The sequence below is a fragment of the Corapipo altera genome, unplaced genomic scaffold (genome assembly GCF_003945725.1).
Source record: "Corapipo altera isolate COAL_440 unplaced genomic scaffold, ASM394572v1 60935, whole genome shotgun sequence".
Lineage (NCBI taxonomy): Eukaryota > Metazoa > Chordata > Aves > Passeriformes > Pipridae > Corapipo > Corapipo altera.
This window is the reverse complement of record NW_020885003.1, coordinates 395384-419949: the sequence shown is the minus strand read 5'-3', so window position 1 is coordinate 419949 and position 24566 is coordinate 395384. Positions and strand designations below refer to the sequence as shown.

Sequence of the window (24566 nt, the reverse complement as noted above, 5' to 3'; positions counted from 1 at the left end):
AACAGGAACTTTCCTGACAATGTCACACCATCTCCCTCAGTAACTTACCTTGAAGATGAGGTACCTTTGTGTCTAGGATACTTAGAAGTGGCCCATTCAACAATAAGATGACAAGTTATGGTAAAACAATGCCAAAGGCAAAGAAACAGCATTAGAAATTTATTCAGAATATAAGAACATTTGTAAAATAAGTATTATAAATGCCTCTGTATAAATAAATGCAATTTTTACAATTCTATATCAAATAAACACAAAATAGCTATTTTACAGCTGCTAGGAAACTAAAATTAGCAACACATTTAAAGCTAATTCAGGATGGTGAAAAATTTATAAAGTTAAAATGTATGGTACAGTATTAAAGGAGGAGAAAATCCTAATAAAACCAGTAGAACAATACTGACATGAATGCAAACTTAGTCACATGTGCTTTGCAATAGCTAACAGTACATTCAAGCTGGTGAAGATTTATACATATAATTAGAAAAAAAAAGTAATTTTTTTTTCTGAACACACTGTGAAATACAGAGTTTCATGCACTCTGGTGACTTAAAAAATCAAAATGTCATGAGTGGACTTAGGTTTTGTTGGCAAGAACCACCTATACTTCTTGTTTTTCCAATGTATTATTTCTGCAGCATATGTTAGAAGAGTTTAGTTGCTGTGACTCGGGGCGCATTGCACACTCTTATATCTCGTGTGCTAGTTATTTCAGAGTTGCATGAACAAAGTTAAGTTTTTTGGCTTTTATTCTCAGGGTTGGTGCCATTGTAATGGCTACACTGGAACTACAGCTAATTATTAATATTGAAGAGTTTCACACTAGCACTAAGCCTTTTACCACTTCTCTACTGATCTTTTCCAGCATGCCAACAATTCAATCAGTAGCTGCTTGCTTGGGCAAACTAAACTGGTGGTCTGGCAAACTGGCTGCTGCTGAGGCTGTGTGATATCAGTGTTTCTTTTTCATCTACAAACCCTCTGGGAAGAAAATGGCTTACATTTACTGATGATTTATAATTCATTCTAAAGCACTTTCAGAGCACAGTTGGCAGGAAAGATACACAGTAAATGCAGTGAAACATCATCAGCAAGTCTTGAGGCCTGAAAAACACTGAGGACAGTTGCATTTTTTTATGCCTCTAAACCCAGGTGCCTGTTCAGCCCTGAGAGGACACCTCATCAATGTCTGTCAGTGTCTGCAGGGAGGGGTCAGAGGATGGACCAGGCTCTGCTCGGGGTGCCTAGCAAGGGGACAAGAGGCAACAGGCAGAAACTGATCATGAATATGAGGAACAAATTCTTTCCTGAGCAGGTTACTGAGCACTGGAACAGGCTGACCAGAGAGCTTGTGGAGTCTCCCTCAGTGGAGATGTTCCAGAACCATCTGGATGCAATGCTGAGTAACCTGCTCCAGGAAACCTGGCTTGAGCAGGGAGGTTGGACCAGATGACCACACCAGTGGTCCCTTCCAACCATTCTGTGTTGCTGTGGTTTTATGCTTTCTTAATTTGTAGCTATAATTTAAAGACAGATTTAAATTCAAGTGGTACTAAGAAATTTTTTTAGGGAATAAATTCTTTACTGTGAGGGTGGTGAGGCACCAGAACAGGCTGCCCAGAGAAGCTGCGGATGCTCCATCCATGGAAGTGTTCAAGGCCAGGTTGAATGGGGCTTGAAGCAACCTGGTGTAGAGGGACATGTCCCTGCCCACAGCAGGGGAGTTGGAAGATGATCTTTTAAGGTCCCTTCCAAATCATTGTGTGATTCTGTTATTCTAAATAGAAAAAAAAAAAAAAAGAACCTAAGAGGCAATCCAATGCAGTAGTTGTTTCTAGTCCTCTTCATTGAAAGGTATTTCACATGGACATTTTGAGATTACCTCAAATCAGATAGGTGTTTCAGATGCCAGAAGACAAAAGTGTAACTGCATTTTTGCCACAGTACATAGTGGATATTTTCCTTTGTGTTTCTTCTGAAACAAGTGTGCTCAGCTACAACTGAAGCTTATGGCAAAACCCCACATTCCTGTTGGTGAGAAACTTAGCCAAAAAAGGGAAATGCCACAGAAAGCTGCCAAGCAACACCATAAAGGCAGCAGAAATCAATGTGCCTCCTCCCTCAACAGACTGGTTTGCAAAAATTTCCATTCACATTGTAAATTAAGTGCAACTAGCTTGAGAAAGAAGACTGATCAAAACCAATCCCAGAATGTTACTAACTAAAAATTTTGAAATCAGCATTGTTTTAACTTGCTGTTGCAGTCAGTCATGCTGGCTTTGTAGATGAAGTATCAGGCTCTAGGAAAGTAGGAATGACTACTCTAAGGAAAGAAGACAACAGCAGCTACAGTAGAAAGAGATGAACACCAACTGCTACAGTTGCGATGCAACCAAGGTGTAACAATAATGCCATACTCTGAACACAAATTCCCATATTTTGGCTGCCTGGCCTAACCCAACAGTAGACAAAAAACAGTTAAAGTCATCTAAAAATATTTCCTTAGTACTAGAAATGGGAGGAATAAGTGAGAGAAGTTATCATAATTCTAAATACACTTGTAAAACTGGAGGTGCAACTCAACATGTAAAACAAAAAGCATGAATGACTCTTGAAATCAGATTCCCTAGGAAATAAGCCTGAAAACAGCAAAGCAGAGGTGTAACATAGTAGCAGGCTAGCACAGTGAATTGACTCTAGTTTGCCAGGTTAAAACACACATGGAAGCTCTTTTATGTACTCTGTCAAAAGGAAGAAGAATCTGAACGTAACAGGTGCTATGGTAGACTCCTGTATTTTGACCCCAACAGAAATCAACCTTATCCCCATGATTTGCTTAATGTTCATTAATATAAGAGGGCAACATTTGCCATTCAGTCAGTTTGATAATACAGCAATATGATGTGACTTAAACGAAAGAAGAAAATGTTAGCAGTAACAAAAACTAACCTAAGAAGCTGTAAGAAGACTTTACCATTCACATTCTGTTTGTGACAGGATATCCATACATCTACACATTTATAGTTTTGTGCCTACGTATTCAATATTAAACAGGTACATTCCTAATAAGTACCTTTTTGGGTCAAAAAAAAGTATTAAAAAAAGACATTCTACCTCTTGATCACAGTAAGCTGTAATAAGCACTATACATGTGACAAAAATGGCCCAGCTTCTTAGAGAAAACCTTGGCTATAATGTGTTAGCAAGAAAAACCAACTCTTCTACAAAGTAGTTGCAAACACCGTGTAATATAAATACCAGAAGGTCTCCTATCATTTCTTACCCACCCTTGGCTCAGACCATCTATGTGGTGTGGTGAAACTCACAGACTTTAGCCCTCTTACAAACTGTAAGAAATACACCATCATCATGGTTCTCAGAGATGCAACTCTGAGAGTTTCTTGGTTTTTTTTCCAAATCAACAGGAATTTTCCCACCTGATCTGCACTGTGAGCAGCAGTATTGCAAATAGGGTGCAAAAAAGCAAGGCAGCCTGTCATCTCCCCTCTCTGCAGCTGCCCATTTGGTTGGTTTAACCACAACAGCAAGTCTTTCTTGAGGGTACAATACGGACTTGTGTGCAGAGGGAGCTCAGGGATTGGGAAAACTCTCAAATGATCTCCAAATGACCGAAATGAAAACCTCTTAAAATTAATTATTTTGCTATGTGACACTGTCACCCGTGGGACGTATATAAAATGGAAGAGAAGCTGTATGAATATAGACATAACGACACAGACAATGTACATAACTATAGCATGATAATTCAGGCACTGCCATTTTACATTATGAAACAGTTCTTAAGGTTAATATTTTTATTATCCCCATGACACCTCTCTAGGATCCCAGAGAAGGTGCTTTAAGTGTGTCAGCATTGACAGTCAGAGCTTTTAGCGTTTGAAGCTCCCTAAAAGTCAGCCTCCAAAAGAAAGAAAGTTGTAATGGCACTAAGCATCCTTTAAAGAGATGCATTTAAAGTGAAGTTTCATTGGTGTGTGGTCTGGAGTTCTCTTCTTCCAGTAAAGCTATTCTTTGTTTGAGCATCCTCACTTGTGTTTCATGTCTCTCCACCATGGCCATCATTTGTGATTCCAGTTTCTTCAGCTTATTTTGATGTTTTTTCTTTGCTTTTTCATAAGCTGCTACCAAGTTGCTGTTAAAAACACAAGGCAATACAAGGTAATTCAAAAAGGCTTGTTCGTAGCAAGTGTTACAAAAAATCCACCTCAAAACCCTACCTTCAGAAAACTCCAAAGTGTGGGTACTGATAATCTTCCTAAAATTAACCAGTGCTTTAAAATGGATTAGATCCAAACCTTATTGATCCAAATCCAGATCAATACTAATGTCTGTGTCTTTTCTGGGGAAGCACACACCTCTACCAGGAAACTGGTAAAGAAAATATGTTTAAACATGGTTCAAAGAGCCAGACAGAGGTTCCTGATGATGACCTTGCAGAGCACTGTTTATGAGTCAGGATACCACAACATTAAACATATAATGATTTTTAAGAACACTGCATGGCCAGAATCTTTTTAGAAAATCCAGGACTGATTTTGTATTTTCCATTTTAAAAAAATCACATTTACATTCAGAGGATGGTATCTTGTGCTAATTTATCAGCTGCTGGGTAGGTTCTGTGCCTCCACCTTGACTGAGTAGGAAAGCTTGAGGTGGATGTTGCTTTTCACCACAAAGGCTTTCAGGTATAATTTAAGAAAAACTACACTGTGAGTGAGTTCCTTGCAGAAAGGCAGCTGCAGTCCACTGTATTCCTAGTTCATCCAAACACAGGGCCAGTAAAATGCCCTGAGTAAGCAATACAGTTTAACTGTGATTATCCAAGAGAGTTTATTAATGAAGAGGCTGGAGCCAAAGGAAAAAGAGAAGTTTAAAACAAAGTAACAGATTTATAAATCTGAGTTTTGTTTGTTTCTGTAAGTGCATTTATTAGTAACTCAGTTAAGATTAACCTATTTCCCTCCCTCTGTTCTTAACTGTGTAGTTGTCAGTGGCCTACATGGGAGGTTTAATACCTCCCACATCTCTAACTAGAGCCTTAAAGATTCAATGTGTGTGAATTCAAGGATCCATAAACTTCTCATTAAGGTAAGGGGAATATTACAGTGCATTGCCAGAACACAGAAAAAAAAATCAATGGTGGGTCCATCCGCTGGTAGATCCTTTACCTGTTTGCCCTTTTAAGGTCATTAACAAATTCTGCTGACTGCTGATGTCTGATCTCACTGCTCTTCGTGAGCCTCTCCAAAGCACTCACTAACTCCTGCACTCTAGCCTTCAGTTTCTTCTCCCTGGACCAGGAAAAGAGGAGGTAGAAAACTATGTTCAAAACAGAAATAACAATTCAGCTTGCAAAGTGCATGAACAGTTGTCCTGTGGTGGGTTGACAGGCTGAAAATATTCCTCTTATTAATACTTGGATAATACAGGAGGTAGTTCTTACATTAAACTTCTCCAAAGATTGATATTTATAACATTCACCATTGTAAACTATATGATCAGAGATACAGCAGACAAAAACGCAAACAAACTTCTCTTGTAGATCGTAGTCTTGTATGCATTAAATCACACTAAGAAATAAGCACAAAGATACATAAATAAAAGTTTAAGAATACCTGGAACATGCCCACTGTGTCCTGAATGAGATAGCACAGAAAACCACCAAAGGTACTCAAACATTGTGACAAATTTTAATTAAAAATAGCATTCCGGCATTGCTATTAAAAATATTTTACTAAACAAATTTTTCTTTACACAGAGAACCACAGAATGGTTTGGGTTGGAAGGGACCTCTAAAAGTCATCTAGCCTGACATCTAGCAGGGACATTGTCAAGTAGATCAGGTTGATCAGGTTGCTCAGAGCCTCATCTGACCTGCCCTTGAATGTTTCCAGGGATGGGGCACCTACCAGCTCTCTGGGCAACCTGTGCCAGTGTTTCACCAGCCTCTGAGCAATTCCACTGATTTCAGTTACTACCTCAAATTTACTCAAGTAATTTATACTTGATTATAAATTTAAGTCTGTATTACAGTAACTGACTAGCTTTTTATGGAGCCAGCAAGTCAAGTCCATGTGGCAGTGAGAAAAAGTTAAGAACAGGAGACGGGAGCACAGACAGAAAAGGGCAAATACAAGAAATACAGAAGAAGAAAGAGCATTTTTTTCTATGAAGGACTCTTTCAAACAAGTCAGAGTAGTGAGGCTTAAAATGCTGATATAGTGACTAACACTTACTTGCTAATTATGAACCAAAAGTTAATTACATGAAGTGTGCCAAAATAGAAGCAAGGTACATTATAGTATTTTTACATTACAAGTATCTCTATGAGGAAAAGAAAAAGTGAACGAGAAAGAAATTCTGAGCAGAAGCAAGCATTACAGCTTGGGGATTAAGCTGGCTTTACAAAGTATTTCCTAGCACAGGTAAGCATGTGGCATGAGGCAGGTGCTTCTCCCTGGGGAGCTCCCTGCTCAGAGCTGAAGGTTGCCCAGCCTACTCCTACACTGACAGGGGACTGTTACTGTGCTGGTGTGGAGACCCAGGAGCTTTTCCCATGACACATCCTCACAGCAGATAGCCCAGAGAAGAAAACCATCAGATTTGGGAGGAAAAAAAAAAAGTTTTTAAGACTGACATGGAGCTGGGCTCAACTGGGACACAGATTTTGCAGAATCAAATCTTACACTCGGGAACTTTATGTGTTTGTATGTAGACATTTGTCTGTGCTTTGCTGCCCAGAACCACTTTGCAGTGATTGGCCTCTCCCTCTTGTTTTTGCTACAGTGCTAAGTGAGTATGCTGTGTTTCATCTCAATAACAAGACGACTGCTGTCTCCCACACAAGCCCACCGGGAACGAACACCCTAAAAGCTTCTGCAGCTCTGAACAGACCACACGGATGGTCCTTGAATCCCAGCTCAGCAGGCTGCAGTTCCGAGAGTGGCCTGACTAGGGCAGCCTTTTATCGCCAGAGACAAGGAGACCACCTGGCTTCAGCAGCTACAGAAGGGCTTTCACAAAGTCAGACGGGGAAATATTCCAAGTCAGCAGTTTATCCCAAGAGACTCAGACGCTGGTTTACCGGCAAAATTGAAAAGGACATAAGAGGGGCCTTGTTGATGAAAAATCATCAGTATTCTTTGTGTGCCTTTTCATTGAAGGAACATGCTCTGTGTTTTCAAATAATACAATCTTTTTCCCTACCAGTTAAAAGCTCACTGCCATCCACCCCAAATATAAATTTCATTTTTTATATCCTATCTTAGCAGCCAGAAAGACTCAGCACAGTCTACGGTCAAAGTCTGTGTTCTGCAAAGAAACAGGAAAAAAAAATCCATTTTTACTTGCAACAGAATATAAACAAGAAAACATCAGACTTGGCAGAGGCCAGATCTAATGTGTTTGTGGCATGGCACTACTGATATGAAGAACAGAGTAGGGTAAATTTGGTTCTTGCCTGCTCCAGAGGTCACCACAGCCAGAGGCTCTGGGAAGGCTCAGTAACACCATGCTCAGCACAGTGAACTGGCATGAACAGCAAGTCCAACAAAATAAACATGTACAGCATTTGGGTGGGCAGAGAAATCTAAAAATCACATGAGGCTGATTTAACATTATGTGCACAAAAAGGTATGGCTGTGAAAACACTGCACACTTTGGAAAAAACCCTGCAGAACCACAGTTCACTGCAGCTAAAGTCCTTAATACACCTGTTGTAACAAAAGCTGCGTGGAAAAGAAACACAGTGGAAAGACTTTGAGGAGCCTGTCATGCATGGTAAAGTTTGCTTGCTATAGTGACTGTTACCTGACAAAACAATTATATCACCTTTTATCTGTTTTGCACTCACACCTTTTAGCCAGTTCTGTTCAGTCCAAATCCAGCTAAACATCAAGTTGTGTTTCTTTACTTTTGGTCTATAACATCCTTAATCTTGCCGCTTGTCAAAGACACAGAGCCTGGACCTCCACAAGCTACTTAACTTTCAGATGCTAGATCTGAACCATCTAGCTAAATAGGTAACAGTTAGTAATACTTCAAATCTATAGATGACCCAAATTTACATTTACACTAAAACACATGTATTCCTTTGGCTTTGAAGTCAGTGAAAACAGCACTAGCTAGTAGCGACTCAACCTTAATCTCATGGAAAACAACTGGTATTTTGATTGCACATGCTGAAATATCCCAAAAATCTTCAAAAACCCCAACCCATAGGGATCTACATTTACACCTTCTGTTCCTGATTTTAAAAATGCCTATCTAAATATCTTTACTTCAAGAGACATTTCATAGAACAAGTAACACCTGAGGAGACAGACACAGCAGCAACAGTAAAGGCATAGTAAATATCTTGTTTTAGTCTTGGAAATGGAGACACACACACACCTGGTTAATGACTATAACATGCAAAAAGTATGTAAGGTTTTCCCCATGGTGCTGCACCTTCTCTTTTAGTAGTAGATAACAGACCTCAGAGTTGTACCATATTGGCTGACCAGCAAATTCTCTGCCCCTTCCTAAAAATTCCATGCCTCACAATGCTAGCTCCTCCCACTTCCCTCCATTTCTATCACTAATTACCTCAGTCTGGTCAGGACGAATTGTCCTTATTTCTCTTCAAAACTGATTGCTTGGTTAGGCAGTGAACTGGAGTGATAATGAATCCTGAGCTGCTATTTGTATTCCTTTAATACAGTACAGGGTTAGCTGTCTTTACAGAATTTCTAGCACCACTTCACTGTCCTGACTGCTCTTTTAAATCAGCAGGATATGAAAAATTAGCCACTACAGGCTTATTATGGCAGAATATTTTAAAACAATAGTCATAGTCATATGCAGTATTTTTCCACAATGAGATGTCAAAGCTGCAAACCAGAGAAGGAACTGCATTTGAAGTGACAACCATATGAACATTCTACGACAGGGATCATCATATGGCTGCGGCACAGATTTCTGCTGCCAGTCTTCCAGAGTCCAGAATCCAAAATCACATGGAAGTTACACACCAAATTCACACTGCAATTGTGCCCCAGGGCTGTAGTATGGACCTCTGTGGATCCCAAGAAAGCATTTATATGTGTATGTTGATGGGAAGAGGGAAGGAGAAGCAAGTATTTTTTTCTGAGAAAACAATTTCTGTGAGCCCCAAACTCACAAGTCTATCAGACTGCAGAGGTCAGCACAGCTTTTGCTCCCGACAGCTCCTCCTCCGAGTGGCTACTGCAGCTGGAGCTGCAGAAAATACAGCCGTGACATCTTGTGTGCACAAAGGAAATACACAAGTATTCCCAGAAGAGGGAACAAGCCTATGATCTGAGGGCATGGCTCACTTCCAAGCACAAGGGTTCTCTGCTGCGGGGCACTTGAGAAGTCAGCTAGGGAAATCCCTGACTGCTCCCTTTCCAGGGAAAAGCTCAGAATAAGTGTATTCAGAGGCTTACAGCCTATGCCAACATCCGCTAAAACAGTATTTTCAATGAAACGCCTAATATGCTGGTAATAAAGACTTTTGTTTTGTATTTTCACAATCAAAACACTCAGTAGGCAGTTCCTAAGTGGTTTTCAAGGGCTTTTTGTTTCAGACTTACAGGATGGCTGAATAGGAAGGGGATAACTGGTGTTCACTGGTTTCAAGGCTACCAACGCAGAAGGTGGGGAATTCTGCCAGAGCCATAAAGGAAACTATGTAACATCGGGCACATTTCTGCACTTTCTGTCAATTTGGCCTCCACACAGTGACACCGTGTTTGCCACACTGTGTTTGGCACATAGTAATGTAAGCGAGGTCATGAACACCTTATATTTTCCCTTCTGTCTAGGCATTTCCAGACATGTTCAGGTTTCACATGCTAGAAGTCTTCCCAGATTTTCCTGCCCTTACTTATTTTATTGAAAATTCCCCAGTGCTGCAAATAGGAAGCTGCTCTTCTCTGGCATGCAAAAAGTTGATTTTTCTGCCCCTGGCTTGGAGTGGACCCAGCTAACTCCCCTTCTTGTGAAAGCACTAGCTACTACCCCCCTGCCCTGGGGTCAGGAGCACCAGAGCTCCTGCCAAATCTGAAGCAAAAGAGCAACAATGAGCTCTCTCCAAATCAAGAAGTGAGAAAGTTTCCCACAGCCAGGCAGAGGAGTCCTGCCATCCCTGGGGCCATCCTTTTACTGATCAGGGTGTAATGCCTGCCACAAGCAGATTTCTTCAAATCGTGGCTCAGCAGTCGGAGGGGCACCATTGGCCTCAGCTCAGCACCTGCCCCTGAGCTCTGCAGACACAAATCCCTGAGGCAGCAGCAGCTGGGCAGCCAGTCCAAGGGGACAGAGGCCAGAGGTTTCCTAGCAAGAGTATCCATGCAGGTGGGGTAGCTCCTAGGCATCTGGGCCTTGAGGAAGGGAGGCAGGAGAGGCACCTCCTGCGTGGTGGTCCCAAGCTGTCTTCATGGTCCCTGCTTGGAAGGGCAGGCACACACCTTCAATCCCACACTTCACTCCTACTCCCTTTCCTCATACCTTCCTGTTGTGAGCCTGGCATGATCCCTCACTGACTTTTCCGGTTGAACAGGGTGACACATGACTGTTTTTTCTAGGCATTTGATTTCCTTTCCTCTCAGGAGATAACAGCTGGACATTTAAAAGGAATGCAGATAAATTCTCTTTTCATCAGCAGTTTAAACTAACATTCTTCATCAGGCTGGCATGCAGAATCCCCAAGCTAATTCAAATGCATTCTTGCCTCACTGGTCTGGGTTGGCCTGCTAAGGAAAACAACTAATATATAATAACTTTACTAAAGAGGCAACAAAGCAACGCCTCACAAATGCCAAGAAGGTATTAAAATTATCCTCTTCAAATGCCATGTCTTCCTGGCTCATCTCCTCAGGATTCACTAGGCTTGAGAACACCTGTGCTGGCTGCTACCTGTGCAAAGTGAGCCTCTTCTGATCACAGAGAAGATGGAGGGTGCTTTAAGAAAACACTTTGCTGCTGGTGTAAAATATTGTACTTTTTTTTTTTTTTTTTTGCTAACTGTCAGATGCTTAGAGCAGATCTCAAAAACCAGACAGTACCACAGGCATGTGTTACACCACCTGCAGTGGGAAGACAGGCCAGGTGTGGTCCTGGAAACCACAGACTGGTAGCAGAAAGGGAGAACAGCCCTGGAGGGAGACAGCAGCATGCCTGCCACACTCACTGCTCAAACCTCCCACCCAGCTTTGCCAGCCCAGCCTGGGAGCTCTCCAGACCTGGAGCTATTTGGAGCTCCCTGAGGTGATTATATCCAAGTGCACAGCAGCTCAGCAGTTCAGATAACCACACAGTGGTAAGGAGAACTACTTATTCCATGTCAAAAGTAGAGAAAAAGAAAAATTATGGCTGTCTGTGATGCATGTAAAAAAACAACTACTTGAGGTGCTTCTGAGGAAGCACCTTGTATCACCGTGAGTCACTTCTCTTCTTGTGAGAAGGTTTCTCTCAGTGGCACTCTCCAGAGGGATTTCCAGACACAGGTTGTAACTCCTAAACTCCTCAGGCAGCCAAGGGAAACCACAGCAGAATACAACACAGGCACAAAAACGATATCTCTGAAACTTGCAATGGCTGCAATCCATGCCAGTGTCTGGCTTTCATATGTCTCAGAGTTGTTTATCTCTTCATTTAATGGATGTGATAATTAAAGGACAGAAATAAGCAAATGTAACTGACAAAAAAACCCCTGAGGATGCATCAGTAGCTGCACAACAACCTCTGCCTCCCTCTCCCCTCTTTTATCCACCATGTTTGTCCTGTACTTTACAAATCGGTAAAAGTCTTAAGAGTAATTTTAAATCTGGATCATTACAATATGATGTGTTTTAGGTATTTCTATTTCCATTTCTGAGACACAGCCTGACTGATGGTCAAGATAGGCCTGAATTTCAACTATGCTTCTACAGACTTCTGGATACTGTTATCATGAAACTAAGATTGGCCCTTGAAAACACACCAAGCTGAAATGCCATCACATGAAGTTTGTGGAAGTTCAAAATAAAGGAAGGTGGCTTGATCTATCTCTCACTGACAGTGTGTCAGGAAATAGCCACTGCCATGCCTTGGCACAGCTTTCTGTTGAAATGGTTCCTCTCTGAAAAGAAGCTTGGCATAAAACAAAATTGTGATCTTCAGACAAGCATAAGGACCTAAGACTGCAATAAGCATTACTTTGTCTCAACAGACACATAGAAGTTATTGCAATAGCATGAATTCTTTGTGTCCTACTAGAAATACCTGCAGCTTCCACTTCCAGAGAGGCAGGATCTGTGCAAAATGTACTTTTTATTAAGAGCAAAAGAACTGTTTGCCAGTCCTACCAATTACAACTCCTTCCCCCTCTCCATGGCAACTTCCCTATTAGTAGCATCACTCAGTATGCTATCTCTCAGTTTAAAAGTCATCAGACATGGTAAATACATAGCTTCTTTGTTGTGTTGCCAGATGGAAAGTCACTCTTTTGTGAGGGAGATACTGAAACACATCTAGACTGACACAATTTATGTAACCCTGCACAGCCATCAAAGATCGTAATTTTGTGCCAAATGATGATGCAGCCCAGGTCTGAACAGTCAGTCTAGTTATAGTGTTTTGCCTGCCATGGCCCTTACCTAGTGCTGCCAGATCCTTCCTGGCCAATCATTTTAACGCCTATAAATGACCATCTAAATATATAAACAAAATACAACCCTACAGAGACAGAAGAGCTATCAGCAATTGGAAATACAAGGAGAGACTGCAGGAGGACTTCAACAGACAAAGCATTTCTAGCAAGGCCTAGGGAGAGAGAGAAGTTTCAGTCTTGCCTGTTTGGTCATTTTTCACAGAATGAAAGAATTTAGTGGAAGAAAAGATTAGTTATATCACCATTATCACTGCCCTGCTAAAGCAAGATGGCATTCTTCCTGCCTCTCAAATCCTTTCTGCCACCTATAATGCATTCACCAGCAGTAGTGCAAAACTGGTATGTACCTACTAAGTTACCACACACGTCATACACAGCTCTCCTTGCCCTGCCACCGCAGAGCAGAACAAACCAGCAAGGAAAATACTGTTTTAAGGTCTCCCTAGGAGACTGTGTCATGTGTCTGATTTTGGGGTATTCAACCAGATCCTCTCATAAAACTGGCTTCTGGCACAATCATCAAGCTGTCAGTGCCAGGTCATGAGGCTGCTGGGAACACATTTTTTGCCCTCACAAGAATAAAGTATTTCCTGCCAACAAGCTTGTTTATGGATGTGTCAAACTCAAGAAAAAAGAGGCTTCATGTCTATTGAACCACTTCATCATTCCATTAAAAAAAGAGAGAGGGGAAAATAAAACTGTTAAAGACTCTGACAGAAAGCATTTATGTTTGACTGGAACATTAGTGAGCTTAGACTGCAATATCAGAAATTTATTAACCTAGATATAACTTTTACAGCTCAGAACTTGCAGATAATTTACATTTCTACTAGTTAGCATAGCTATCATGACAAAGAAAAGTGATTTCTGTGAAAAGCTGGCAAGAGAGGTTTTAATGCTGAACACTACTGTAGGAAATCTTCAGTTGTACTAGAACAAATACGTAATGGAACAGCAGATGAAGAACTGCTCCTGCCTTGAACTTCTGGTGATGGGCACTACCAGTGAAAACTTGATAAGCTTCACAACACACTTCTGGATTCTAGAAGATTCTCTCTGCAGATTCTCTGCAGAAAGAAGCCAGCCTATCTCTGTGGATGAGACTGTTCTGCTGCATGGCCACTTGCAGATTATGAACAAATAAATGTTTTCAAACTACCCCAAAACTCAAACCTTAACTCTGTCCTGCTGTTTTATTTGGGTTTCACTCTGCTTCAATTAACTGAGAAGAACCTGACAATTTAGCAGCAACAGAGAACAGAATGGAAAAGCAGTAGAGGGGAGAGCTGCCAGGGCTTTAGTCTCTGTAAAGACAGGATGGGGAGGGGACAGGATTGCTGATTGATATCACATGCTCTGACAAACAGAAAGACTCAAAAGCAAATGGATTTTCGCCCCTATCCTTGCAGCTGTTGTCCCCTACACCAGTGTAGTACTGCCTGGAGAGACAACAAGTAGGTCCAATCGCTGGATGTGTGCACACATTGTAACCAGTACTGAAACACTCCTGAACATTGGCATTTCAACACTGCCTCTAGACCACAGAGGGCGATATGCACTTGTTTTCATATTTCCCTCCTGTCCCCTGACAAACACAGATACTGGGCAAGATATTTTTATTTTGTATTCTGATCCTACTTCTTTGGCAGGTGAGGAAGGTAATCAGGGCAGCCAGCAGGATCTCTCCTGGTTCACACATAGTGACAGGACTTGTTTTCCCATACAAGCAGGAAGAGTATTGAGGGATTGGCACATGCTAAGTGCACCGAGTTAAATTTGCTTCATTCCTAAAGATATCACAACCACCTCAGACCATTCTGCACTGCTGTAGCACTTGTAGAGGAAAATGAACTTTGATTATTTTTTGGAACTCTTTAGTGGATCCATGATGGGATAAATTTCATTGTGATATTTGAGGGTCCATCTACTCAGAAGAGCAGTTAAGAACTGCTGGTATATTTTAGGACAGCTGTTGCTAAACAGGGTGCAGTAAGCTTTCTCCAGGTGCTACACAGATTTTGAGAGAAAGCTTCAGGATTAGGAGGACTAAGCATTCAGCCTGATCCGGGCTGACACACTGATTAAGGAGAAAAACCCCCTGTCCACACAGTTTGCAGGAACTGGGCTTGAGCCCCATTGGCAGCAGCAATCACATTTAGTACAGTCATATTTCCATTACACTGAGAGTCTTCACAATTTATGTACAGTTTAATCTGATTATTTTTTTTCCCCATTTCTGCCTGACAAAGTGTACTTGTGAGGCCTCTGGCTGGAAATCCATGCTAATCATGTTAAGGGCCAGTAGATAAAGCAAAGTTGTTTTCTCTGTGTTGTCAGCAAATCACATTTCATGAAGCCTCTGCTAACTAAGGTCATTGACATCATCTTGAAATCCAGGAGCAAGTAACAAGAGCAGGAAAAAGCCCCATCTTGAGTGAAGACAAAAAATGCTGGTGAAGCAGCTCACACCAGGGCTGCAATGTTGGGGGCAGGGGGAGGCCAATGGCTTCTATGCAATGTTTATGTAAATTACTTTTTTATGGGTTTTATCCACCCACACACAAATGACAGTTTGGATTATTTTAACCGAGGAATTTTGTTTCCTGCATCATGAAAACTAAGTACTCAGCAACTACCAGACTGTTAAGCAAATGGTATGAAATGTATTGATTCTGCAGTGGTAATGATCTCACATTTTTACATAATGCCTTCCAGGCTTAGGTGACCATAGGCACTCTATACATTGCACCTATGAAAAAAGCACCTCAGGAATAAAACACCACAGCTGCCTGAAAGGATATTCCACCATTAAAGAGAGTGCAAACACCAGGAAAGCAAAATACACTCTTCCCAGCCTAAATTCTTAGTAGTATTTTGGAGGGGTTCTAAATATAAGAAACAGATTAGATATTAAGACAGCCATTTCTTGGAAAAGGTAGAAAAAGTACTGAAACAACTATCAAAACAGTGAATGTCTTTGTCATGAAGTTTACCACATAGCTGGTGCAGCAAAAACTGCTGCACAAACAAATATCTAGCTAATGTATAACTGTACTGAAAGCTTAGGCTTAAAACCTGGTTGTTGACAAAAGCAGTTTGTCAAGACATCAATTTTCTCTCTGGTTGGAAAGCTAATGCTTCACACAATGTCATTTGTAATTGAACTGTGGCTCCACTTACATACTCAGAAAGAAAATGGAGCATCTGAGTCATCAAAATGCCTGCAATTCCCACTCCTGTAACTCCTCCCCAAATTCTAACCTGTGACCAACTTTCTTAACCAAAGATCACACCACAAATCTTCACTAAAGGTTTTCTGTATGCACACAAGAAAAATCATGTTTGTGCCTCACACTCTTTGCTGAAAACAATGACTACAGCCATTTTGAGGGTTTAATTTCTAAAATTCAACTGAATTTTAGAGAATCCCAAGGAGAATGGAGATGAGCACCATGTGAAGACTTTCACCAGACTAAAGAAAACAGCAAAGAGAGGGGAATATTAGAAGACCTTCGATCATTTTCCTTCTCATGGGACAAATCTGTGATCACTCTTAAAATCACTTGAGGGTAAGAGCAAAGGCTCAGAAGTAAGCCTTGCCCCGGGCCTACAGGACAAGTGGTGTCCCTGGTGAGGGAAGCTGCTTACCTCCTGAGTGCGTTTGTCAGCTCAGCAGTCAGTTCACTCTCGGTGTATGGTCTCAGCTCAGCAAGAGTTAATGGTGCTGCGGTGCCATCACTGCATTCCTGAGAAACCAGGAAACACCATCTAGTTTGAAAGTACTTACCATCTTAACTGGAAAATTCTGAAAACCACTTAGGTAACAGCTACTTGTAAAATGAAAGTGAAATAAACATCACAATATTACAGCAACATGGCAGTGTATCAGCATACCAAGAAATAGACTAAATGGATTAACACTTCACAAATCCCCCTAAATGTTTCCTAAACCACCACAGCTCATCAACTTGAAGAATTCTGCTAATGTGAAAAATTGCTGGTGATTTCCCTATATTTCTTTTGACATCACACTTGAAACAAAGAACTGCTAGGATCAAAAAATTCAGATGACGCATTGCCAGAAACAAGTAAGAAAGACAATTATACACTAGCTCTGGATTTTGTTTTTGAACACATTGCTTAGGCTTATCTGGGGACACAGCACTAAAATAAGAGGACTTAAGTTTTTCCAGGTGTCTATTTCTTAATGCAAATTAATACAATTAATGCAGAAATCTGTTTATTTTGCATTATAATAAGGGGAAAAAAAGCCTTCATTCTCATATTATTACAAATTGACTTGGAAAAAGAGACTGTCATTACAATGCTCTAACTGCTTCAAAGGAATGAGAGCTTATTTTTTCAAATTTTGTGTTTGGGGGAGGATGGCATTTTGCTTATACTCCATCCCTTCCATTGTTTTCAGTGAGTGGCAACAGGCAAGACACACGTTCAACCACAGCAACTTGTATGTTTGGCAAGACTGGGTTTGTGGTAATCCTCCTCAAAACAACCTTCTTTTTGCCCAGGCTTAACAATAATTCTGCAAAGTCCTCATAAGTCATAGTATGGAAGGAATCACCTAACAACTGCAGAAGAGAGAAAAGATCTACATATAGACAAAAGAGAAGAATGATTAACATGCTAAAGACTGATACAGGGAGGGGAGTGGTATAATTAATCATGTTTATGGCTTTGGAAACTTAGTTTGACTCCTGACCTTGCCCAGTTTGTCTTTGCTTCCACTGCTGGTTGAGCTGAGAGACCTCATTCTCTGCTCTTTTTGTTCTTCCACTTCAGATTTCAAGTGCTCAATGTGGACGAGGTAGGCCTGCTCCTGGGCCTCTCGAGTGCTCAGTTTCAATTCCAATGCCTTCTTCTCCTTCTCTAGCAGGTAAAGCTGTGCCTTGAGCTCTGCCATCTCCTCCTGTTGAAGAAATATTATCAGCATGCTGCTCATGGGACTATATACCTAAAGGAAGAAGAGGTTAAACAAGATTTTCATCCACTCCTATAACCCAAGTGTTCTTTCCATGGAGAACACTATCAGCACCCACATGCCTTTTTATAGTCACATAGCATATTCGTCAAAAGACTAGTACATCTTGAGTCTGAGTATGATGAGCTGTGGCACTTCAGTATCAGCCTCAGAAATAAGTTCATAGCCACTAGTGTGGTGCTGAAACTAGACTATCAAGGATCTGAGAGAGTAGCCACAGCTGCTGAAATTTCTTTGGTTCTACTTTGCCCTTCAGAGACCACTTGCTTAAAACCAGAAGTGTACTACTTTCCTGTCAAAAACCTCCCTAAATTCCAGATTTCAGTTTTTTATTGATACATAAGAATTTATCTCATTAGAGTGGGGGGGTTTGAGGGACTAGGACAACACACACAGGTAACATATTCCCACTCAGTAATACCAGCCTCTGTGGTAGAATGAGTTAAGTCAATAAGGGCAACTTGGCATGGCACCATCAGATGTCCATTTTTCATTTCCCTTCTCTAGAAAACCAGAATACCCAAATATACACAACTTAAATTTGACAAAATTACACTCAATTATATTCTTCCATAAATATGATCCACAGGGGATTGACTTCACAGAGAGAAGTTGAATTCTGAGAGCTCATTCTTCTGTGCAATTCTTCTGCCACTCTGATGTTTATGACAGGGCTGTCACCTACTGTAACACAACAACTGATATTTGGGGACAGATCTCTGTTTTAACATCTGTCTGACAGTGGCTGAGCAGAAGTTTAAGAGCAGGGCATGAGTGCAATGACCCTTCTTTCAGCACATGCTCCCAGCCTCCCATGTAAGGCAGCTGATGGATATCCCGAACCAGAAGGATCTTTGTGTTTAAAAGCACTTCAGAAAAGTTTCTTTTCTGAAGAGTGTATGCCTAAAGCACAAGTGGCATTTACAAGGAATGAAGGAGCACCTAGCAAGTGGTCACTCTTCCAGATGATTCCAGAACACTTTAGTAATACATCAAATTCACAAGCTTCAATTATAGTAGTTATTTCAGGACTAATTAATTGAATATTGAGGAATATTTTGTACTTGCAGTCATTAGAAAGAATTTCTTTACAGAGAGGGTGATCAGACATTGGAATGGGCTGCCCAGGGAAGTGGTGGATTCTCCATCCCTGGAGATTTTTAAAAAGAGACTGGATGTGGCACTTAGTGCCATGGTCTAGTAACCGCAGCGGTAGTGGATCAAGGGTTGGACTTGATGATCTCTGAGGTCCCTTTCAACCCAGCTGATTCTATGATTCTATATTGTAATTCTGAATTTGGGCAAAAACTTGAATGAAAATTAAAAACTTTTGATTCAATATAATCAGAAACACCACAGAACCTTCAAAATCAACATTTGTATCAGATGTGGTCATGTCAGAAGAACAAAACAGCAAAGAACTCTAATGTGGCAAGAAGTTCTAAAAATCATGAAAAGTCAGGACTCTAGGAGGATCACAGTACCCAAGTGGCATCTGCCAGCCATCAGAGGTAAAACAAACATCAGAGCAGATAAATGTCATGCTCTAGTTAACTGTATTTTACTATATAAATCTATAAGGGCATGAACTGCTGTAACAAAGGTGAACAACGGGATCCTTAACATTTTCCACAAAGAGACTGAAGTCTCTTCAGTCATTATGAGCAACATTATCACCACCTGTACAAAATTACCAGTGTAGAAAGCTGAGACTTCTTATCTAGATTAAGTCCTTTGAAATGCAGAAATGCTGTAAACCAAGAATTATTTACAGCCATCAGAAGTAATCTCCTTGCTAACTGGGGCATGACAAAAACTGACCTCAAAGCAAGACCACTGAATGATGACAAACCACAGCCAAGAATATATTTGGAAACATGATTAATTATTGCTTGAAGTAAAGAACTGGATTTTACAGAAGTACTGGCAGACCACTGCGTCTTACACTCTGGACCAATAAAAAAATAATAAACATGGCAACAGAGAAACCACCCTCAAAACATCTTTTTAATCAATAATGAAGAACTACTGGTGTAAAGGCATTTTCAGATTGATGTAGAGATCAGTTTTTACCGGGAGTTATAAATGGAAGGTGCCAAAAGATGCAGCAGAGATTCCAATACAGACACAAGTTTTGGGAAGACAGCACAGATCTTAAGACCCATCAGTGCAGGAAATTACTGAGTGGCTCAGTCAGCTCTATCATCCTTGCTAAGAATGTGCAAGGGAGGGAAAAAATTAAAAGCCAATACACAATGAAGTCTTCTGCAGCACAGATGAGTCCATCTGCTTCAAGTTAAATGAAACACCGTAAGGAAATTTAAATCCCCCATTTGTCTCAGCAGCAGGCAGATGCATACGCTATTCTGTATGAGGTATGTTTCAAATAACAGACACAAAAAACATACTCAGAAAGCCAATACATCCATGAGTCCTGACTTTAGGTTCAACTATGTTATATTTTGCTAAACATATGAGCAAGGTATAATGTAGACCTGAGCAACAATCGTGGATGCTAAAAAGGTAATACATTCTCTGGCAACCAAAGCATGCAGAGTGTAGCTGTGCCTTTTGTAATGCTTCATGCATAGAAGAGTTGCTGAGAATACAGCTGCATTGGGCAGGACACATCTCAAGGATGAAGGACCACCACCTCCCCAAGATCTTGCTCTATGGTGAACTTGCCATCGGCTGCCGCAAGAGAGGAGCCCCGAAGAAAAGATACAAGGACTCCCTGAAACAACATCTCAGCCTTGGCCATATTGATCAACATAACTGGTCTACTCTGGCCTCCAATCGGGAGGTCTGGAGACACACCATCTATAATGCTGCTGCTTCCTTTGAGAAAGTACACAGGATCACTCTTGAGGAGAAAAGACAACGCAGAAAGAATTGTGCCTTGCAGAATATACCACCTAAGGAGTCTTTCTGCTGTGCCTTTTGCAATCTGACTTGTTTATCTCGTATTGGCCTTATTAGCCACCAGCGTGCCTGTAACAAATGTGGATAGAGCCTTTCCCAAATCTTCATTCGCAAAGCCTAGCCATGATGATGATGATATGCATAGAAAAAAGGCAGTTTTCAATTTCTGAGCAGAAGATCATGAACCAACAAATGTGTTCCAAGCTTTGACAAACTTGAGTTTTCACCATGTCTCTTTCAGAAACCTAAGGTTTTCCCACATTGTGAATTCCAGCAAAGTACAAGAAATTACAATGAATAACAGTACTGTCAGTTTCTCTGTACTGGAAAGGACTGAAGGTGACTTCAGCCACCTAGGTTTAACGTGTATCTATTCTGTTTGCAATGCACACAACTCAACGAAGAAGAAAGATTTCTTCTTCCAGGGGCAATTCCTGCAGTGAAAACCCAGTATGATAGGTCCAACCAAAAGTTATGAACAGATGCCATATGTCAAAACCAAGTTAGATGATTGTTGAGTGAACAAAAGGATTACCAGCGCTCCAAACTGTACCAGAAATTATGGTATGCAACTGTTGGTGTTTCTGCCAGTCAGGGAATGCAAGGGCACTAATCATAAGAGGTAGCTCTGCAGTTTGCCTTCACCAATCAATTTAAATGTAGAGGTAAGAATGGTGTACAAAAGATTTCAGGGAATATGTGGACACAAAAGAGGAGAATGAAACATGATATTTGAAATACACATCTAATTATCTACAAATGTCTTCCAGTACATCTTGCATGCTTTAGTTATGGGGAAAATATTGCTGTAGCCACAACATGTTCAAACAAGTAACATAACTTTAAATCTTCTGACAGGTAGCAAGCAATCTTTCTTCTGAACTGCAAATAATGAATGCATTATTCAAACTTATATTTGTTATCATGGAAAGGGCAGCACCACTAAGAATATAATTATCATTACTAAACTACCAGTTAGCCAGAAGGAGCACATCTGAATAAAAATCTAAAGCTTTAGAAGTTTATGAAACTATTAGGATTGACACTATCAGCTGAGACATCTGCCATTAGTTGACTAAAATACTACTTGCTAAAATGCAGAAATTAAACTTATTTAAACTTAGCCAAACCAGACAAGTTCTGAATGCATACATACAGAATTGTCTACTTGTATTGCCTTTGTTATGTTCCTAGGTTTTAGTCCACCTCTCAAAGTCAACACAGAAGACAGACTTAAAATGATATAAGCTCTATACCTGGTCAACAAAAGTCAGGTTTTCCATATCACATCTTTAGAATTGGACATATAAACCAGAATTTTCTCCAAACCCCTGTAACTGAAGTCATTACACATCCTAGTCTTTGCTCAGACTCTGAACTGAGCTACAGATTGCAACATAGTGCCTAGAACAGATCAGGACTTATGACTGCCAGAGAGTATTAGGGGTGACACGTTCTGACAGACCATTCTTCCTCTCACAGCTATATTAAAAGGAGGTGAATTTGTTCTGCTTCAGGTCACAAATATTCATGATGCACATTTGCGAGCTTGTAAATGAAGTAATGAACTGTCTCTTGGGAAGTGCTGTATCATGTTTTTGGTCACCCTTGAGCAACTCAGCTGCCATATCTTTCAAACAGAGCATCTGGTTTGTCAAGGAGAGCATTTCAAGTTTAGATCCACAGATGAAGTTTCTGCCTAATTCAAAACACACATAGCTCTTCACTGTTAATGCACTGCCTTCTGTCACTTTGTGACTACTGGATTTTCAGTCCAGATTATGTGTTTCAACAAAGTTACCCTTTATTACCCAGTGATCTCTACCAAGCCTCCCATGCATGACTGAGCATGTTCTGGAGCACAGGGGCATTGTCAGCAATTTTTAACCTCCTGGTTATAAATAAAATACCTTCATTGCCATAAGTTCCTGCATCAGGACTGCATTTTCCAGGTCTAGCCTCTGGCTGTCTCCGCGTGGCTTAACGTCATAACTAAGGGGATCAATGTGGATGCTTTCCAGCTCCAGCATTGTCAGTTTCACTGCTGCCCTGTCATTTTTCAACTGCTGGATGTAATCCTTCAGCCGCTGCTCATCCTCCTTTGTAAATTCCGTATCACAGCTGCTTGCAGTTGAGCTGGTGGTACTGGAAAGAGAAAGAATGGTATTAGAAAAAACAACATTTGGAACAAAATCTCAATTTTTACATCAAAAACTCTCCTGATACTTTACCAACACATCTGAGTCTTACTTAAAAGTTCACAGAAAGGACACATGTAGCATGGACTGGACATTGCAATGTTCAGAAGATGCAGAGGGGTGTGACAAATTCAGAAAAGAAATTAATTCTCTAAGCTGCATGAGAAAATTGAATCATGCGACAACTTCTCCGCAAAGCCAGACATTTAGTGGTGTGTAACCAAATTGCTTTTTCTGAAATGGTGTCTTCTGGAAAAATCCTTTTTTTAAATTAAGAAAAAAAAGAGCAAAAAGCTTCTTAAGATTTCTTAGCAATAGCCAAGCTTCTTTCTGCTGCTCTGATAATGAGTCTTCATCTTTTTTCGGAAGAAGCATCTGCTAAGAAAAAAGAATCAGCCTAGACCTGATTTATCTCTGCTGATGGCCAGTTATCACCTCAGATATTTTAATGGATACTTTCAGGAATCAACCTGAGCAAAACTCCACTGGCAGATGCCAGGAGATAGCATCTTTCAGCTCATTTTAAGGTGTACTCCTCAGTATACTGGCATTCCTTCAGGGCTGGAGGATTTTAAAGTCAACCCACAGGTTAGCAGGAATTTTAAGAAAAAGTCATAATAAAAGACTTGGTGAATCTTCTCCTATCTACGGGCACCAAAAAAATGTCTGCCCATTACTCTGCCCCAGAGATGTTTACACAGATTGCAGAAAAAGAGGATAATGGTGCTAAGAATTAGAGCAGTGGTGGCTCAGTGCTGCCCACCCACCTACGTGCATGCCAGTTCTGCAGGGGGCCGAGACTGATACAGCTGTAGCATTCCAGGGCTGAATATAGCTGCAATAACACTAAAAGGAAAATAAAATGCCATGTTGTTTCACTCAAAGCTGCCTGCTGTCTCTTGAGGTCCTGTAATCAGCTGCTGGGTGAGGGATAAGTCATCCATTAACTGTGCCTGTCTGGAATGCTAGATGATCTCAGTTATCAGCAGGGGAATAAATCACTTTCTGTATCAAATTGCACTGCTGTTCAACATTTTTGTACTAAGAAAAAAAGTCCCACCCACCACATGCTGTGAGATCCAGAATGTTGTCCTAAAATACTGTGAATGTGAAAAAGGGGAAGCCTATCAACTCTTCTGGTTCTACTTCAGCTAAAGCTACGTTGTTTTTAAAGTGCTTCAAATAATTGCCAGTCTTCCCACAAATTCCAAGCACAGCCTTGGAGAAGATGGAGAATTGGCAGGTCTAAAAAGATTTCTCAAAATCCTTCCCCCTCATGAAATATCGCATTACAGCTCTTGACTACAGTTCTCTGTCAATTTCACATTTTTCCTTCCTTTTCTGAGGGATAAGAGGTGCCTGCCACAGTTTCCACAACTGTAAATTGGTCTTTGCTTTCGTTTTCATCCATTTCCATTTGCAGTGAAGATAAAAGCACTCAGTACCTACCTGCTTTACTGAGCCTAAGGGTATCTCACTGAAGTAGATATTGACAGAAAAATTACGAGGATAGACAATGTGAAAAATAGGTAATTCTGTACTGAACTCATGTTGCAAGTTTCCTCAGCATCCAAAGACAGCAATTGTACAGCTTTTCTGGATTAAATGTAAAACAGCTGTTGTTGGAGTAAGGACAGCTTTCAAAGTCTACACAGGCTTCAAATACTGGAGCATAAAGACCTCACCTCAGTTTCTGGTTGCAAAGGAAAGAGAACCTAGCTCTCTTGCTGAAACCTGAGCAGAAAAATGCTGGAAGTCTATTGTTATGTTGAGCTTG

At 40.8% G+C, this 24566-nt stretch overlaps 1 protein-coding gene across 5 annotated transcripts in view; it reads right to left on the bottom strand.

Annotated features, from left to right (window-relative positions):
* Positions 1-1720: 1720 nt before the first annotated feature.
* Positions 1721-24566, bottom strand: part of MCC (MCC, WNT signaling pathway regulator) — a 184968-nt gene continuing 162122 nt past the window's right edge. For 3 of the 5 annotated variants that reach the window (XM_027667207.1, XM_027667211.1, XM_027667209.1), the window contains 5 exons: positions 22502-22736; positions 17391-17642; positions 16319-16416; positions 5187-5309; positions 1721-4150 (listed from right to left, as the gene is read on the bottom strand). In XM_027667207.1, the coding sequence (XP_027523008.1) occupies positions 3970-4150; positions 5187-5309; positions 16319-16416; positions 17391-17642; positions 22502-22736 (889 nt within the window). In that variant the 3' untranslated portion in view covers positions 1721-3969. The remainder of the gene's footprint in view (positions 4151-5186; positions 5310-16318; positions 16417-17390; positions 17643-22501; positions 22737-24566) is intronic. The other 2 variants (XM_027667208.1, XM_027667210.1) reach the window with 1 other exon arrangement.